Below are 20,844 nucleotides of genomic sequence, written 5' to 3' on the forward strand. Positions count from 1 at the left end.
TATAACATTGGCGTAATTAATTCCGTTTACAAGAGCAAGCGGTAACCAAGGTGTACAAGGCATCAACAATAATAAATTAATTAAAGTTGCTGTTACATTCGGGCCGGTTGATTAAAGCAATTACTTTACGTACAGACAATTTACGAGACGTGCGTGTTAACGAGATGTACTGCCAACTTAATAGCGCAACTCGCGTTACTCAACAAAATCTTTGGCGGTACGTTGAGCATGAAGGTCATGGAACGTGTTATAAAAACGATGTAAAGGACCTCGGTTTAAATACGCGACCACCCTGTAATTGCCGAAACGGATTTTACTTTTTTTGGTTTGGTTGTGGTTGTGGGTGTGTTATTTGTAGTATTTGAACAATACATATTATCTTTTTTTTCGTTCTAGTGTTATACAAAGTTTAACAAAGCGTGTATACATTTGCTCGTACAATAGTTTATTCAGGTGTAGTTTTTGCATGATGTTGTTATTGAAATTGCCTTTCTCAATGATCAGCGTTAGTTACACTGGGCTGGGTCATTAAAATTGTTGTTGATGTTTGGGATTATTTTGCAGGTTGTATAAAAAATGTTACTATTACTTGTACCGTTTTTCCCCGAATATATATTATGCTACGTACTAGAGGATTAATTTCTTAGATGGTAGTCAAACAAGGCACCATGTTAAAATCAACAACAATCTGGTCTGCAGTAAACTAGAAAAATCATCATAAATATTTTTAGCAAATAAACCGTTGTTTAAGAGTATACAGATATTATCAAACACCAAGAACGTAATTTGCATGAAATAATATAAGTATCGTCCTGTGACTCTTTCGTTGATGGGCGGAAAAGAAATGTAGTTGCAGGGAACATTGTCTCGAAAATTGATGAATCGCATATTCATTATCGGTCAGAATTCAATGCGACATACTCTAAACACCTTGACGTAATTCAGCAATAACGAACTATGTGTGTATTATTTTATTAGACTCGACAGGGTGATTCACGAGAACCGTTGATTAGCCATATCTGGGATAACATTTTTATGTTATCGCCGTGTAACTGCATAATGCTATATTTTTCCATTGAATAACAAAATTATTCAATGATTTTTCAAAAGCTCTCTCTTCCATATAAATAAAAGTGAATCCGCGAAGTGTATGTACGCGGATAACTTCAGAACTAGTGCACCAAATTAGATAATTTTTTGTTCTGGTGCAAAATGGTTAACGATGTCGAAAAGAACGTCCAGTTTTTCTTTAAAAGTGGGTGTATTTTCTTAAGGATTTCAAATTTTCTAAAAGGGGTGAAGGGCCAGGGAGGCACTTATTTGCATAAAACACAAAAATTACAACCTAGAATAGACAACTTAATTTTTGTAGGGGGGATTTATTTCCAGTTACCGGGCACATTGTGGGTCCTGTTGATGTCACATTACAACCCTCGCCATTGACTGCCATCTGAAAGAATTTCGTAGGAAGTTACAATAAATTAGCTCGTAAATTAGTAAAAGAATCAATAAATGAAACCAAAATAACATCGCAATAAAACAGTAGGTATTTAAATTTATTAGGGGGTACCAATACAGAGTTGCAGCTTAACTTGTGGGTCCTGTAATCATAATGAACAACAATTTACAACCATCGCAATAGACGACTATCATATGTAAGCGCTAGTTTTGTTAAAAATTTAGTAATTTCAAAGAGTGAGGGGGTATTTATTTGAAATGGCAGGTGGCCTGGTGGGACAGTAACTTATCGTAAACGTAACACCAGTGTCATGTAAAGTCATGTAAACAAAGGTATAAGGAAGTTGAGCTTTGTGCTTTTTCGGTTAAAGTCATGGCCTGGCTGTGTAGGTGTACCAAATTTGAGCGTTATGTGTCAAAGCGTTTGCGAGTGATCTTGCAAGAGTCCGGATGTTATTGATAAATACCTAACTGTTCGCAATACTCGCGCTACTTATTAATTAGAAATCGATTAAGCAATTTAATCATTAAACCAAATATTCCATTAATTAACAACCACATTCATATCCAATTAATCGTCTGTAATCAAAAACAGTAGCTACTCAACAATTATTGAACTATTATTAGGTGCTTATTAATCCTATACGCAGGATCGGCGCTGCGCTGACGTACATGGTACTGGTTATTCATGTTTATCTCATAAAATATCATATAAAATTCACATACGTGAATGAAAGGAGAAGGCACATTCTACAATGGGGAGAGAGCAATAACAAGAAATATGTAGTTTGTTGGCGAGATCAAGTTGTAACGTCAGATGGAACAGATGTGCCAAATCTTCGCACCACACAGGAAAAAGTAGATACAAAAATCATATTTCACGTAGTATACATAGCACAAGAAGGATACAAAACAACGCATGTTTATTTGCCAGATACAGACGTTAGGCGATTTCCTCAAATGACTTCACAATTTAGAATTTTCTTAGGGTAAGTCGATAAGTCACTAGGCAAGCTTAAGTGGTGGAAAACATTCAATGTCGTCAATGATTGATGACATACAATTAGCATTTAGCAATATTTGGCACAACACCCTCTCGACACCCACTCTTCCAGACGAAACGATTTGGAGTCTTCTGGTTGTCAACTATCTGTACCTAATTCTACAAAGATTGAGGTTGGAGATGTTGCGATGTGACTTTTTATTAAAAACAAGAGTTTTGATGAAAATTGTAACTGATAACCTGTTCCTTAATAAGACACAGTACTTAGACAATAGTAGACATTATTTGCGCATTTCCACAAAAATTAAAAAAAAAATGCGCTATTGTGGCCACTTTGTCCGTCCGTCCGTCCGCTCGTTTTGCGACGCTACTAGTTCTTTATCTTAAGAGCTATTGTTCTACTTTTTCGCTATTTGGTTCGTGATGGTGTCGAGTCTTGTACCAAGGAAGGAATTTTTTCTGTACCGCTTACAAAAAAAGTTATTGTAAAAAAAAACAAAAAAACCGTTTTTTACATGTTCCATAATTTTACACTTTTGCCGTTTATTAACGATCCTAGAGATCGTTTATAATTTTGCATTGCTATCTGTCGCCTGCCGGTTGGTCTCTTCGTCTGTTCCTTTGTCTGTCTGTCCATCTATCTGTCCGTGTGAACGATAACTTTGTTTAGAAATGTTCGATCGCTTTTACATTTCCGTTAGTTATGAACTGAATTGCATGAAATTCAATATGGGCATAGCTTTAGCCATATAATACGCAATGCCAAAAGTTGAATCGAATCGATTCAAAATTCACAGTGCCCTTTTCGCATCTCGTCCATTTATAAACCGAATTGCAAACTTTTTTACTTATAAAAGTATTTGAATGAAATTTGATACATAGGCACTTGGAATAAAGGAAAATCAAACGCCAATTTCAAAATTTGGTTTTGCGCATGCGCAGTGCCAACTTTTTTATTTATGGAAGAATTTAAATGAAATTTGATACATAGGCACATGGAATAAAGGAAAATCAAACGCCAGTTTCAAAATTTGATTTTGCGCATGCGCAGTGCCAACTTTTTTATTTATGGAAGAATATAAACGAAATTTGATACATAGGCACTTCGAATAAAGGAAAATCAAACGCCAATTTCAAAATTTGGTTTTGCGCATGCGCAGTGCCAACTTTTTTATTTATGGAAGAATTTAAACGAAATTTGATACATAGGCACTTGGGATAAAGGAAAATCAAACGCCAATTTCAAAATTTGGTTTTGCGCATGCGCAGTGCCAACTTTTTTATTTATGGAAGAATTTAAACGAAATTTGATACATAGGCACTTGGGATAAAGGAAAATCAAACGCCAATTTCAAAATTTGGTTTTGCGCATGCGCAGTGCCAACTTTTTTATTTATGGAAGAATTTAAACGAAATTTGATACATAGGCACTTGGGATAAAGGAAAATCAAACGCCAATTTCAAAATTTGGTTTTGCGCATGCGCAGTGCCAACTTTTTTATTTATGGAAGAATTTAAATGAAATGTGATACATAGGCACTTGGAATAAAGGAAAATCTAGCGCCAGTTTCAAAATTTTATTTTGCGCATGCGCAGTGCCAACTTTTTTATCTATGGAACCATTTAAGTGAAATTTGATACTTAGGCGCTTGGAACAAAGGAAAATCTAACATTAGTTTTAAAATTTAGGTTTGCGCATGCGCAGTTCCAACTTTCTTATTTAGAAAAGCATTGAAATGAAATTCTTCTCATAAACTGAAATTGAAGTAGCACGTCAACAATGGATTGCCCATCTGCAACGCTATCTTTCATATTTGTGGCCGGATTTTTACGTTTTTAACAGAAGTTGCATCTTACAAATGGGAAATGAATGCAAGTGGAAATACGCTTTATGTAAATCGTTTACGATTACTTTTTAACCTGTTTAAATATTTGTATTATCTTTGAAGCCTAATCTCTTAGTTTATCTAATTTTATTTTGTGAACTTAACATTTATGTATCTACAAGTTTAAAAAACAACACCCTTTGCGCTTTTTTGAATAAACAAAACCCTAGATTCTTCATTTAAAACCAGACTTTATTTGTTAAAGGTCAACCACACAGGAAATATCCTAAACACAATTCTTGTGTAAAATTTAATACTGAATACTGCTTGCAATAGGTCACTTTGTCATAAATATTGTATTTTATGAGATACACATGAAGAACCAGTACCACGTACAAGACAACGACGACCAGTCTGTTTTTTTGGGTAGGCATAAGATTAATCTGCCACTAATGGCTACTGTCCACCATCCAAGTACTGATTCTCCAATCTCCATGTTTATACAAAGAGATTGATACCATTCCCATACTTGTATCATAAAAAATCCCACGGGACGTAGATTTTGCTCATTTGCAAGCCGACTATTTAATAATATTAATGGCACGTAAACCACCATACCGTTGGAAAATTATTTTTCCTGCTACCTCTTAAGAAAATATCATTTCTCGCCCCGTTTTGAGGGTCGAAAGCTGCACTTTTCCTCCCTAAGGGAGGAAAAACTTTTTTCCTCCCTCAACATTGAATATTTACTCCACATCGTCGATGGTTTAAGCGTTTTAGAATGATGCGCAAAATATGCTAAGATTACCTCTTCAGCAATTTTCTTGACTTTTCTCCCCATCATCCAATTTTTGAAAGCAGTATATTCTTTTTCGTATCTGTCCCTAGATTTGGCAGGCAATAGGTCAAGCGATGCTTGATTAGCTTCTTCTAAAATGTCTGAGGGAATGTTTTCCTCTAAATCACTTTCTATTTCCATATTTCCTGATGAAAAATTACAGAAACGATCGTACACAAGCTACTGTTTATACCGCTACCATGGCAACATAACTTCACCATGGATACATCCTAAATTTTTTAGTGTAACTAGATGGCAAGCAGTCATCTTACCGTAAAAATTAATTATCTTTGCTAAATTAAGGTTGAGGTAGTAGAAAAAATCATATGTATAACTCTGGAGGAAAGTACATATCCCTCCCTTGTGTGATTATTGCCCTCCGCTTCCCGTCGGGCATTAAACTTCACACGCGGGAGGGAATCTTTAACTTTCCTCCCTTGTTATACAAATAGCTATTATTTAACGAAGAAATAATACTATACGTCTTCTAATATAAAAACAGTCACGGGTAGCTGCCAACTACAAAACTTGTGTCTTTTTCTTCGCATGGGCTAGATAGTGATGAAAATATAATAGCATAATTTGTGTACAACCGTTGAGTTACTCAATGATACAACTCATAGGCGACCAGTAGTGCTGACCTGCGATGATTGACGTGACTGTTTTATACTAGTGGACGTCTATTTATGAAAGCAAATGTATATAATAGTTGCTCAAAGTGTCCACCATCCATTGTAAACATAGTCTAGCCCGTTTACTAATATGACTGGCATTACGTCTGCGTATTATTCATTTCTAAAAACAAACATGGCAGCAATTTGTACAAATTTCTGTCAAACTGACACAAGTAGTGTGTCAAAATAATAAACGAAACAAGCATCCAAGGAAAGTTTTTGTCCTTTTCTTCGCGGGATACCCTGTATACATGCGATCTGAGATATTTGGATTTTTTGTAATATCTTAACCTTTATCATTTGCTGTGAAATTTGCATTCTACAAAGTCGTAACAAAGTAGATTGCGATCGATTTGCTGTTTTTAACGGCAGCATGTGTACTATTGATTTGTGACCAAATGGATCCGTTTACAACATAATTGATTATTAAAGTTCTATTACTATCTAGGGGGGGGGGGGGGAGACCGTCCAAAATTTGATAACTTTATGGGTTTTTGTGGAGTGATGTACAGGAGAAAGTGTTTTATCTCCAAAAACAAAACAAAAATGAGTTCATGGCAAACATGATATTAAGATTAGAATTCAAACTCAAAGTACCACATTTACTGTTGGTAAAAGGAGTGAAATTTTTCAATCGAATGCATCCTCAGAATAAAAATAATTTAAAAAAATTTGTTGTCTGCTACCAGAAAATAACAAATATCCTAAAAATGTCAGTATTTAATTTATGTTAATTAATAATTTAGTAATCGTGAATCCATATGTTATCGATCTACTGTAAAAATGTTATGATATTGTAAGGTAACTTTAATTACCTGGTTTTATTTATTCCAACTAATTAACTAAATTTATAACAATATTTATATAGATTAATTTATAACAGTAATTATTATTTATCTCACAATTTAATTGAATTTATAACGTAGCATGCGCATAGATGTTGAAACTGAACTGAAATATGCTATAGGTTGCTTATATAGTGAATGCGAATTGTTCTAGAACAACGCTTCGAAAATATGTTCTAGAATAAACACGTAATTTTTCCCGGAAGGATTTTCTTGAAAATGGTTGCACTTACATACCTAGCACATTTACTCAAAATGAGAGCGGGTATAAAAAAATATAATATGAAAATAATAAGTCGGGTATAATCTGAAGTCCCGCCATATTCCAAACTAGCAGTCCCGGCAAACTTCGTATGGCCTTTGGGAAATTCCGCTTTTTTCCATATCCCGTTCCCGGTAGCCCCGCCCGAAAACTTCGCGGGCGTACGTCCAACCATTCCCCAAAGTTTCATAGCAATCGGATGAACGGTTTAGTCAGGCATAAGAGACATACGTATGTACATACTCGTACATACAAACATTAATTTTTATGTATTAGTAATAATAATAATAATAATAATAATAATCTCTTTATTCAACAAGCTATATAATGGCGTCATCTATTAGTTGTATTGCGGCTTAAAATGACGGAGAAGACTAAAACTATTTTTATGCATCAAGGACATTAGGGCGATATTAATGCCGAGGGCGACAGAGCTCCGAAGGTGTCCGGCCCGAGGGTTAAATATCGAGTAATGCCTGAGTTGCATACAAAATTTTATTTTTCATCGTTCCAACCAAATAATGCATTTCCAAAATACAAATGTAATGATTATTGTTTGCCCAACATTAAAATGCTTCATATAAATCAAGTAGCATCTTTTTGTATTACATAATATAACTACATCAATATATTTGACAGGTCGTTTGAGGGCATAATGAGATGACAATCCATTATGCCCTCTCATTATGCACTTGGGCGTAATGGACTGCTTTATATATCTCATATGACAGATATATATAATTGGCATATAATAGGCAAATGAAAAATTAATAACTATTATGTTATTGGTTTTTCCGTACAATTTTTTTTATATACATGTACCTACTCGTAGTTATAGATATTTCACAACATTCGTTTTTAGATGTACTAATTTTAATATTGTTTGTTGCAGTACTACGAAATGTCATATGGACTCAATGTAGAAATGCATAAACAGGTAAGAATATTATTATTTTATTTATTCACCTATACTGTGTTATCTTATCAATTATACAAAATAAGAGTGAAGTAATTTTTTATGAATTCACAATCAGAATTTTTCCGTTGTGAGACCGCTTGCACCAACAAATTTAAGTAAAATCAATGACAACCATTGTCGCAATAATCGTCATAGATTTTAAGTTACGCTTAAGCTACGCTCATTTGTTGGTGCCACTTGCCAGAATTATTGAGTTAGAATTTTCAAATCTATTGGCAGTTTAGGTTTAAAGACCCGTAAATATCAAGGTAGAGATCGACATACTGAACTCGAAAAGGGCGTACCCAAAAACCGTCTTTGTAAAGAATCTAGGCAGGATAATATCGCATCTTTGCTAAATGTATTATCTCTATAACTTTTATTTGAAGTATTTTTGCGTAAAATAATTAGGAAACGTTTGCGCAAAGAAAAAGTAATTTCCCATGTTAAACGCCTATGTTCCACTTTTCGATTTACACCCTGTACGTGTAACGGTAAAGTTTGATATTGTCCCCATAATAATTATTGCTACAATGAACATTCAGAAGGCAACTCTACTCGTGCAAGACGTTATGGAGATATCTACAGACCACACGTTAACATTTGCGAAGTTAATGTTTTACACCGGAATCACTGACGTCGCAGCAAGTCATTTTGAATAACATCAACGTTTTATAAAATAAAAAAATATTAGCTGTACAGTCACTGAGAACATTAGTTCCACAAATTTTCCAATGCCTATATTAACATTAACACATGTAGTAAAGTATTACCTATATAGAGTAGTTTCAATAAAAGTAATTTATATCGTTGAAATTAGCTTAGCCGAACTTTTCTAAAAGGTAAAACTAGGTCGCCGAGTTTTAAAGATATACAGGTACGCAGGTGTTCATTGTAAATTCATTTTGACATGTGGTTACAAATAAATCAAATGAGAAGGTAAAGTTAAAAAAGAGTAAGTCGATACCGTATTTAGAGTTGACAGCCAAACTTTCCCATGGCGTGATCAATTTGATTGTAAATTTCCACGACTTTACAGGTAGATCAGCGACGTGATAAATTATTTCCAATTATGTATACTTCTAAGGGATAATTGACGTGTAATTGAAGCCAATTTGTAGTCCAATTAGAAGAATGGCGTTTTTAACATAATCCGATGTCCTACATTTCGTAGTCTATACTGATGATGAGCACGAATCGCTTGCAAAATAGAAATTGATGTAGGTACGTAAGGTGAGAATCGTCCATAAACCGCCCTAGTCAACTGAGGAAATCATAATCCGACGATGAAGAACTCTTAACACTTTCTCAAAGAGACATTAGAACCGAATGAATGTTTCAATTTGCGGAAAAGTAAATCTGACGATTAGTACTTTTAACATATTTGCGAATTTAGGTTAATAAACATTAAGATATCGGTAAACTTCTTCACGAGTGTTTTGATTAAAACTTGAACTCGTGCCTTTTTCCTTTCGTGACATGTGAGTTGGCATGACATTGGGCACCCTACATAAACATTTGAAAGAAATAATCACTAATCCAATTGTTTTGTGTTTCGATATTATTACATAACAATTCAATTCACATCTCCCGCTTTGACAAACAACTGTAACAGTGACCTTATCCAACATAAAACCAACTTGAGCATCATTAAACAATCTCAATGAAAAATAATGTACAAACACATCATAATCGCCATATAAAATTGTCCATCGTCACGCACCTTTTATTTGTAATGCATATACCAGTTCAGTAATTCACCTACAAATTATTGAGCAGCGGGAGCTTAAAAAAAATATTAGATCGCCAACAAAATACTTAATTTTGCTTTAACACACTTCAGGAACACCAACAACCTGTAAAACTTACTTATTTCTTTACGATCCAAAGACCAATTTTTAAAGTAGAAAATTTTTAAATATAAGGTGGCGAAAAAAGAACGCATGATTTTCATGGTATTACAAATATATTTGCAGCAATGTTTTTAAGTAACCTAGTTTCAGAAATATCAATTTTTTTTAAGTCTTGATAATTCGATGAGAAAAATTACGCCCTTCTTCCAACATACAAACTAATATCTCTCCAAAATTCTGGATTGCTTTTGTTTGATGTTGGAACAGCAGCAATTCATTCACTTATTGCAAACTTTAAAACGTTGGAATTCAAATGGTGCCGCAAATAAATGGTGTTATACGATGAAAATAAAACTACACTTTAGTCACTGGACAAAGTGGGACGACTTTATTACCCGTTTATAAACGTAGAAATGTGTTCAAATATGAAAAACGGTCACAATAAATTGTGACCTTACAAGTACTGTCAAAGAACTACATTAAAACAAACATTTCGTTCTCTAGCGGCAAATAATCAATACATAATTGTACAAGGTTTTCTAAATCAATAAATACTTAGAACTTTTAAAATATTTACATATTAACTAAATCTAAAATAATTGGTAGATTAAAAAAGAAGGGAGACGGTGTAATTCGTTATAAATTTTAATATTACCTTATCAATCTAATATTTATAACAAAAACATCCCTCAAACGAATCCTCTTTAAAGTACATTGTTAGTCGTCTATTCATAAACCACCCCTGCCGTAACACGACACCACCTGGCAAGAGCCCTTCTAAATATAAAATTCAAAGCACCCCTTAGATCAAATCATTATATATCATCGGTGATTTATATCCACCCTTCATAACCGCAACCCCTAAAGATTTAGCACAATCATTGTATTTATATCTCTTAATCTGTCTTATTCATCATTGCATACAAAACTCTAGGGATGAGCGATTTTTGTGTAATATAAAATAACTGTATTACCTATTTTGCTTTTCGTAGAATCAATTACGTCTAGAGCACATTCATCAACTTCTTAAATTAGATGGCACTATACAGACACGGTCACATTTTTAATCCACGAAGGGTAGTAGAGAAGGGTATTGTCAGCAGATCCTATAAAATTACTCACTCCAGTTGAGGGGCGATACGAACATCGATTTCTAGGGTTCACGGTAGTGACCACTCGCCCCGAAGCTGAATGCGGCATTACACAAAGGGCACCTTAGTCCCAACCTTCCAATTTGCTGAATTGAGAGTGAGGGTGGCCAACAGTGTGTAACAACCGGATGCGTGTTACATCTACTAGCCAATTATTTCCACACTTCTATCTCAAAAGTTTAATGTTTGTGTAACTTGTAAGTTTAGAAAGTGTATACTTTAATAATCTACGTGCGGCGATATTCCCCACTTTAACTTTTTAATTATTCAATCAACAGTTGGATAATTACGGTTGTTAACTTTTTATTTCATGCTCGACATAAAAACTTCCTTAAACTCTACACACGCCGAAAACACAAAGTCGGTTCAATCATTCTTTCATTTTTTTATGTGAATGAAAACCACAAATTATCTACTATAGTAGCACCTTGAGATACAGGAAAAACAAATCAATAAAGCCCTACTTTATGCTTTACTAAAAGATCCACTCTATACAATACTTAATAAGTAAATAAATAGTAAAACTGAACATATTGAACTAAAATCTAAACTACCTATCACAAATGACAAGTTGGCTGATTTTCGAATGAACGCGCAGTCATTGACAAAAGTAATGATCGCGTAATAGGTAAACTCTGCGGGATACAGCAGCAACATGCCTATCACATCAGGCTCCGTCGGTTTCTTCAAGGAGGAGATACATTAATTTGTTGGCTCGCATTTCCAAGTTGCACAATGCACAATATATTCAAATGTTGGTTGAGTATGCTGCAGGATTTACGTATTCGGCAATCATTACTTTTGTCAATGACTGATGTACGTTGTGTTTTTGCATAGCACAGTCTGGAATTCCATTGGCAACACTACTACTATTTTAATTAAAAAGTTTAAAAAAAATTGCAATTTCTAATATTTAAATAAATCTGTTTTTATTATTGAAGAATTTTCAAAGAAAGTGCATTTATTACAAATGCACATAGTGCGGTTGGTTAGCGCATATAAAGGGCCAAATAGTTGAGTTACTGAAACCAGCATGAAATTTGGCACATAGTTTCTATGCTAAATTACCTTTCAAAACATATCGGGATACATTTTGGCCAGTCAACAAGACAGATTATACAGGGTGTTGAAAATGGGGTATGTCAAAATCAATGATTAGACATTTCTGTAAGCTAGAGATTTTCAAGCTCATTAAATTTTGATACATTGTAACAAAGCTTTTTATTAATGTTCATGATTATTTATATTTATTCCAGAAGATATCTTTGAGTACAGGGTGTTGTTAATTGAAAAATTAAGTGTTTTTCGTATTTCATAAATAATGGAAATCCAAGTATGTTAGTAAGAGAATGAATAAGTTTCAGGAATGCAATTTTAATGCAAATCTGGTCTTCTTCTGATTATATAGGGTGTTCCCAATATAGAGCCGAATATAGAGCAAAACAAGAAATTAAAGCTTCCTAATAACTGAAGGGAGTACACGGATTTAGAAATATAACTGTATTATTTATATATGGGTAATTTTTTAACAAAACGCATGGTTTAGAACTTATATTGTAAAAACCATAAGAAGTGCGAAAATGTCGCGGTTTTTCGAGTGCTGCAAAGTTACCACAGGTCTTTCGAAGCTTCGGATATACACCATTTGTAGTTCTCCTAACAATATATGATATGATTACCATTATGTTAAAAACTGATAATAGTGTTGAAGTGCTTTCTACTTGAAATTAGAATCGGAACATTAACTTAGTGACTAATGCCGGGTTGCTGTATTAAAACTGCCCCGCATGTTCGGAATAAACTGCACATTTTTTCCTGCACCTTCTTGCGGTAGGAATTTTGGATTTTTTTACAAAACCAGAAAGGATAGGTACATACTTATCTACCGAGTTATCTACATAACACTTGGTAGGGCATATATCGAAAGAAGAAGTCAAATAATTGTTTGTTTTTCGAAATATTTATTTCATCTTAAGACCTATGCGAGAGTTTTCAAAATTAGAATCTAAATTACTACATATTGGTTCGGTATATTTAAGTGTGATCGCTATTGATTGTTATTGATGATGTGTATTGTGTAGTAATTTACACTGCAATTTTCAACTTATATTTCAAAAGTGACGCATAGGTCTAAAGATGAAATAAATATTTCGAAATCGATAACCTTAAGGAAAAATAAACAATTATTTGACTTCTTTCGATATAATACCCAAATAATTAAAAATGGAGCTATACATCACAAAAATTAGGTATGCCTTTAATGCCCGCTTTAATGTGTTATGGTTGCTGAGGAAATATTTCAGTGTTGCCAGTACGTCTCGTTCAGACCCTACTTTCTCTTTGGAAGTGCCCTGTTCCGAGACTTCAGTTTTGCATATTCGCATTTGAAGTTTTGACCCCACCGACGGCTTTTTCGACTTTTTCTTCAGGAGTATTTCCTTTTCTAGATATTCGCACTTGCAACGATGACAAAAAATTGCAATTGCAAGTTACTGTTACATACCAAATTTTGCTTAAAATTAATACGAGAATTGAAATATCGAATAATATACAGTGTTACATAAAAAAACAATTTTGGTGTGCCACGCCTTTATGGCCAACTCTGTATAATTAAAATTAATACTGCCTAGTAAACATTGAAGAACTCCAAAACTGTTGTATATTTTCCGCGATAATCGACCGTTTCCAGGCTTATAACTTATAAGCGACCCTGTATTTGAAGTTTGGAGCAATATAATTGTGGATTGTGCTTGTGGAAATCTTTAGGGTGCGCTATCTTGAACTTACATGCTTTTACTGGCGATCTCATGTTACTAGTTCATGCCAAATTCATGATCACGGCATACGCACCCAAAGCGAGAGTGTTCCTGGTCCCAGGGGTTGGATTTTGTTGTATCGCCTAGAATTTAATTAAAATATCACGTATTGGCGTTTCGCGCAATGGATTTTCTCAAATTTAATCTCTGGATCTCTCTTCAAGATTCGACATCTCCCCTGTGATGATTAACCCCCTCGGTAGATACGGACAAAATTTTTGCTGTTTACGGACTAACATTTTAGGGTGATTTGTGTGATGAAGAAATAAGTGAACAAAATTTATTGTACAGGATTCGAGCGTTTTTTAAAAAATTATCAAAGTCCTCGTTTGAGATCGAAGGGACTTCAGCGCATTTTTGTGTGGCAGATCAGTATTCTATTAGCCACTTTCGACTCAACCATCAATAACAGATCTTGTCGAAGGCTACTACATTCACTAACCGCTTCCCACTTTCCGCGTGCACCCGCAATTCGCTTTTAAAGTTTTGACTCCACCATCAGTAAGATCGTGTCGGGGGCTACCACATTCCCTTTGACGGTACCCCCTTCCGACGTCCCGTTCACCCGCAATTCGCGTTTGAAGATTTGACTCCACCATCAGTAAGATCGTGTCGCGGACTACCACATTCTCTTTGACGGTACCCACTTCCGACGTCCCGTTCAGCCGCAATTCGCGATTGAAGATTTGACTCCACTATCAGGAAGATCGTGTCGGGGGCTACCACATTCCCTTTGGCGTCGCGGTTTAAGATTTGACTACACCATCAGTAAGATCGTGTCGCGGGCTACCACATTCCCTTTGACGGTACCCACTTCCGACGTCCCGTTCACTCGCAATTCACTTCTATTGGCGACACGAGAAAGAGAGACAGCGATTCGAGATTTACGAAACGTTAAACCGCGTGAGTTCGCAACGGAAGGTAAAAGGCGCCCGAAGTTGACTACTTCTCGAAGACGCGCGCGCGCGCCTCGCAAAAGGTCGTTAATTTCGCCCCTATGACAAAAAACAAAATTCCGCCACGCAGGAGTTGTGCGCGTTTACAACATCTTTCCGACGACACCAATTTCAAAAGAATCGGACCAAAACTGTAGTAGAAGATAGGAAAAAACTGAAAAACCTTCACGTTAGTATACTACGCTCGAGGATGACGCCCAGATGTCGCCAACCCCACATCATGTAGCCATGTCCCTAAGGTTGACAAATTTCACGGCCCCGTAGATACACGTACACCCGTTGCCTTTCTACAAGAGTTCTTCTACGCGCCCACATTTGCTGCCAGCCAGCCAGCCAGCCAAAGTGAGATTAAAAGCTACTTTTTAGCGCATTTTTGCAAAAATGTTTTTGTAAAAAGTAGCTTTTAATCTCACTTTGGCTGGCTGGCTGGCTGGCTGGCAGCAAATGCGCCCCCGTAGAAAAACGCTTGTAAATAGACAAGGAGTGTACATGTAACTATCGGGGCCGTGTAATTAAGAACGTTAGGGATGGGGCTACAAGATTTGGAGTCGACGACATCTGGAGGCCATCCCCGAGCGTATTATATTAACCTGGAGATTTTTCAGTTTTTATCTATCTTCTTCTACAGTTTTTCTCCGATTGTTTTCAAATTGGTGTCGTCGGGAAGATCTTGTCAACGCGCACAACTCCTGCGTGGCGGAATTTTGTTTTTTTTTCCTAGGGGCGAAATAAACCACCTTTTGCGCGGCGCGCTTCGAGGGGTAGTCGACTTTGGGCGCCCAAAAGTTTCTTACAGCGCGAATCGCGGTCTCTCTTTCTCGTGTCACTAATAGAAGGTCGAGCTATGTGAAGTACCCAAAAGTTGAATACGATTTTATGCCGGGATTTTAGCGAAATCTACCAAAATGTGAATTACGAATGAACGGGACGTCGGAACTGTGTATCGACAAAGGGAATGTGGTAACCCCCGACGAGATCTTACTGATGGTGGAGTCAAAACTTCAAACGCGAATTGCGAGTGCACGGTAAGTGAGAAAATGGTACCGACAAAGTGAACGTGGTAGCTTTCGGCAAGATCTTATTGATGGTGGAGTCAATATTGGCTAATAAAACACTGATCTGCCACACAAAAATGCGCTGAAGTCCCTTCGATCTCACACGAGGACTTTGACCATTTTTACAAATAAATGTGCAAAAATGCGCTAAAAACCACTATCTACTGGTATATAACCACATCGTATAAATGTGTAAATAACATGCAATTTAGTCCACTTTTATACAGGGTGTCTCTGCATGTATGTATGTGTTGGTCGGTACTAAGACAAAAAAGTGTAATTATTAAACAACCAACAAACGCTAGAGGTGCAATATCGTGAAAATTAAAATTGTTTTGAAGCCGCGAAAAAATAATCATTTTTCAGACGTTTATTGAATAGATTTGAAATCTTCTGGAAACTGCTGTATTATAGATATGTCAAGATTTGTGTATGAAAAATCAAAAAGTGAAACATTGCGTTTGGCGATTCAGTTTAGATTTAGATTGCTGTTGTATTCCTTCAATAATTCCCGTAAAACTGCCTTATTGTAAAATGATGAAAGATTTATTCTCAATGCGCTTTCTTTGTGATTTATTTTTATGTTTGAAATGTCCACTTAACAATTTGTTTGCGTTTCTTCACGCACATTGAAAATACATTCTATTGGGATTATTCAAATTTTTCAGTGAGAGCTTGTACGTTTACACCTTATTTAAAGTAGTAAAATCAATAATTTACACGAAATTGAAGTGCCTCGCTATACACATAAAAATATACAAATGTCTCGTTGATAAACACAGCACTTGAATCATAAATATCTAACGGACAGCCACAATAATTATAAGTGACCTTTGTCATGCATGGACAAAAAAAATAAATCTATAGAAAACAATAAGCAATACATCAATTACTAAATACAGTTGCGCGCTTTTATTTAAAATGACAAGGTTATGTGTTTGTACGTGGCATGTTCGATTTTTTTTGTGTGTAACACAAAACTATATCGACAAACGACATTGCTATTTAACCAACATTATGGTAGCTTAGTGAGCGTGACTGAATTCAACCAGCCGCACAAAAGAGGGAAATTTATTGCCGGCATTATTAGCACTTTTCTCTTGTTTACGTTCTGGTTGTTTGTTAAGAAACCTACAGTTTATTCTCCGTTTTCAATTATTTTTCGGGCTCGGGAATTATAAATAGAAAAAAGGGCACAAGTTTGTACGGAGTTGGATTTTCGGTTTCTAATATTAGTCATGTCTGAACAATATGCTCTGAGGATTCTCAACAACAGAGGTCGTTTTATATGTCCAAATATTGACACTTCGTGGTCTGTACACATTCTGTTTCATTCCCCATACCAGTTTCATGAGGGTAAAACCCTGAGTAAACTACCGGTTGTAGTTCTGTTGGGTAAATTATTTGAGTTGCTGAACTAACAAAACTAACGGTCCATTGTTTGTACTTCGTATTATGTAACTTGAAAACATTTTCTTTTTAAGCGTGCAACGATTTCTGCTTTAGTTATTTATTCAAGCGGTCTTCTGTCTAGACGTAAAAATACTCCATATATTCGAAATTGTGGCGTTTATTGTTTAGTATTCGTAAATATATATCTAATTTGCCCTACGGCTAAAGGGACAAGCAAACCGCTACCACATACAAACGGTAAACCGCTACAGAGTATCACTGCTGTTGCGGCTGTACACAAGACCACCAACGCATGCTGGGACTAATTGCATTATATCTATCATGCACCAGATGCTATAATTATCGTTTAATTGTAGGGCACAAAATTCGATGTAACTAACATTTTTAGGCCAATGGGAAATCATCAAACTTTATAGCTTTTGCACATATGCCTTCTTTTCTTTTTTTACCAACACTTACGTACTTACGTACATGTTTCCCATAGAATATTGCGAAAGTTTTGGAGTGTGAAATTTGTAAATTAATATAAATTCCAAGTTGTTAATTATTATTATTTGCGCATTTGTAAGGAATCTCACATGGGACACCGATCTCCAAATAAATGTTGCAAAACTTAGGCAATTCTATGAAAGTTGTGCGCCGGCGCCCCATCTTGTTGGAGTTACATAACTATTCGACTTTGCAAACTAATATCATCCAAAAAGTTATTAAATTAAGGTACCTTCCGCCATTTTAAATATACACTCATGGAAAACAGATCAAATCATTTTTCTCCCCATAATACACGTTGATATGAAATTTTCGTTGTGGATTACTTGGATGCGTAAGAAGTGGGTTTTCTCGAGACCAATAGTACATATTTTCGGTACAGAAGGCAAACACGTAAAAACGTGGTCACTCGCGACCGACGAAAGCGCATTTTCCCCGCACAGAATCAGTAATAACTAATATAATAATGTCTGTCTGAGAGACTTACAGACTTGGCATTGGTGTCATTCGATCAGAAATTAATAATTATTTCATGTTTTTATTCTCGTTAAGACATGAAATATCCATAAGGGCTATTAAAATCGAAAAAACAAATTTCGCTTAACGAATTTTTTCTGATTAAATCACCACCTAATGTCTAGATAATTACCTTTATCTTTTCTAAAATAAGCGAAAAGCTCAATAAATCAAATCAAAGCTGTCACAAACGCATTAAAGCACAAATTGATATCGAAACAAATTGAGATAAAAAATTTCTTAATCTTAAACAATTCCAAGAAATACCCTATTTTTTACAAGAAAATTAACAAAACCTTGATTACAGGCCCGAATCGCAAACTCGTTTGCGTTAATTGGTAAATAATCACAGCTAAATTGATTATCAAAAATTATAATGAAGCATCGCTAGTTAATAATTTATAACACCCGAATTCATTCCAAATGCCTTGTTCCAAACGTTAACGTCCCAAACTGACAACACAGCAATATTCTTAGACATAAAAGGGCAGAACCGCGCATGCAGAACTCTGCTAGCCACAGCTAATTTTTTGACGTTGTATTACTCTTACTGCATACGATACACTACACTAGATATTTACAACTCTTTGATCTGTGACCAAATTGTAAGCAAGTAAAACAACGGTTTGTTTCTTTAAGCTCCTGTTTTTTCTTCAGTGCAGGTGGTCAAACCTTGCGCTATGAAACAATCTTGATAACGTCGCTGCTTTCACAAAATTCACAAAAGTGTTTAACATTTCCAGAGTGTAGTCCCATTGCTGTAGGAATTTTCTCATCTTTTCATCTCATCTTTTTCTGTATCGCATTTTGTCTTTATTAGAAGGATTTGAAGTCAAACAAAAAAAAAACCATTTAAGTTATGGTCTTATGGGTATGTATAGACACATTTCTTCCAAATGTAGTGTACCTATGTAGTGTAGCTATATTTAAAAATGAATAACTAGAGAACCATCTTATTTAGAATAATCTAATTATCTAATTTAGAAGAAACACAAATTTTGGGACTTTTAGAGAATTATTATCCAAACGAAACATTTTGGTTTATTTGGCGAAGTGCTTTTTGGACAAACTACAATTCGAGCAAATAATATGTCGGCTCAAAAATATGGAATGACTTATTATTATAACCTAACTTATTATCCCTCTCTTGTTATGGGTCCTCAACAGGCTTTCCCCCAATTACAGTGACCCGCATAATACTTTTTAGAGGTTCCCCTGTAGAAGGTCTTAAGTTGTTCTATACTACTCCGGTACTTACCTTACGAATTAGGAAAACTGCAGGAAAACCTAATAATAATATCGAATTAGTGATCGTTCGAAACGAGGTTTTTAAACTAGGTGTGTACCTAGCCGTCAGATGTTTACAGGAAGATTAGGCGCATACAAAATCAGCCGGTATAGTTTTATAATCGGTCTATTTGTGCAACATTTCCCACATTTGCGCTTATTTCATATTTTTATCATTTATGCAATTTCATGGCATTTTTTTCATTACTGCGTTTCTGCACATTTCCGATGTGACATATTTCTAGTGTGTATGTGTAAGGTAACGCCGGCTAACATTGACAGGGGGATAACATTGACACATTTTCAAATATCCCGCCCAATGCTTCTGTGCTAAAGAAAAAGGACAACCTGATGAACTTATAATTTCGTGTATAGTATTGCCCTCTAGTAAGAATTGTGAAATTAAGCAACGCAGTTTCCTGTTTTTGTATTTAAGTCATTAATTAAATGTGTTGATAAACCACCTGTTTCTTAGACAATCAAATCTTTGGTTATAGAGCACATCATAGTGTGTTTTAACTTTGTTTGTGTGCGGTAAGTTGTTTTAAACATTTAATCATAAAATTATTGGTATATTTTGTTATAATTTGCATTATTTAACAAAATTTTAAAAAACCTCACTTTGAGGTTAAGATTGTCATGTGTCAATGTTACACTATTGCGACATGTCAAATAAGTAACAACATTGAAGTAGCGGTTATTTCCAGTTGAAATGTCGAAATCAAAGAGGGCTTATAAAACATATACTGAGGAAAGAATGGAATTTGCTGTGAATTGTGTTAGGAACGATGGTATTAGCATAAAGCGAGCTTCCGAAATGTTTGCAATTAATCGAACAACTTTAATGAATCACATAAAAAATCACAAATGCGCGGATGTAGGAAGACCTACAGTACTTACTCAACATGAAGAGCAATTTATAGTTCATGCTTTAACCAGATTAGCAGATTGGGGGTTTGGATTAGATCGCCATCAATTAAAAATTTGCGTGCAAGGCTCGACAGAACTAACCCATTTACAGACGGGATGCCCGGAAAGGACTGGATTGCGGGATTTGAAAAGCGCTGGAAGGATCAGTTAAATCTGCCCAAAAATCGTGCAGAAGCCTGTTCCCTTGAAGTTCTGCAAGATTTCTATGTAAAGATAAAACAGTCAATCGAACGTAACAATTTAGGCAACCGGCCACAAAATATATTCAACTGCGATGAGTCTGGCTTTCAAACGGATGATCCAAAAAATATTATGTCGTAAAGGATCTAAAAATCCCCATAGGGTTGTAGGCAGTGTGACAAAAGCAACATATACAGTCTTAGTTTCCTGCAATGCCATTGGTGACTACTTGCCCTTATTTGTAAACTACAAAGGTTTGCACCTATATTCAAATTGGTGCCAAAACGGTCCTGATGACGCTGTTTATAACTGTTCGCCATCTGGATGGATGGAG

General features: G+C 35.4%; 1 protein-coding gene across 1 annotated transcript in view; it reads left to right on the forward strand.

Moving 5' to 3' along the window:
- The window catches only part of LOC116167571 (transducin-like enhancer protein 4), a 91,102-nt gene that overhangs the window by 43,149 nt on the left and 27,109 nt on the right, over positions 1-20,844 (forward strand). Inside the window, exon 4 of the mRNA XM_031482961.1 lies at positions 7,799-7,843. Within this exon, the coding sequence (XP_031338821.1) occupies positions 7,799-7,843 (45 nt within the window). The remainder of the gene's footprint in view (positions 1-7,798; positions 7,844-20,844) is intronic.

This window comes from Photinus pyralis, unplaced genomic scaffold, assembly GCF_008802855.1.
Source record: "Photinus pyralis isolate 1611_PpyrPB1 unplaced genomic scaffold, Ppyr1.3 Ppyr1.4_LG4, whole genome shotgun sequence".
In the NCBI taxonomy this organism is placed as follows: domain Eukaryota; kingdom Metazoa; phylum Arthropoda; class Insecta; order Coleoptera; family Lampyridae; genus Photinus; species Photinus pyralis.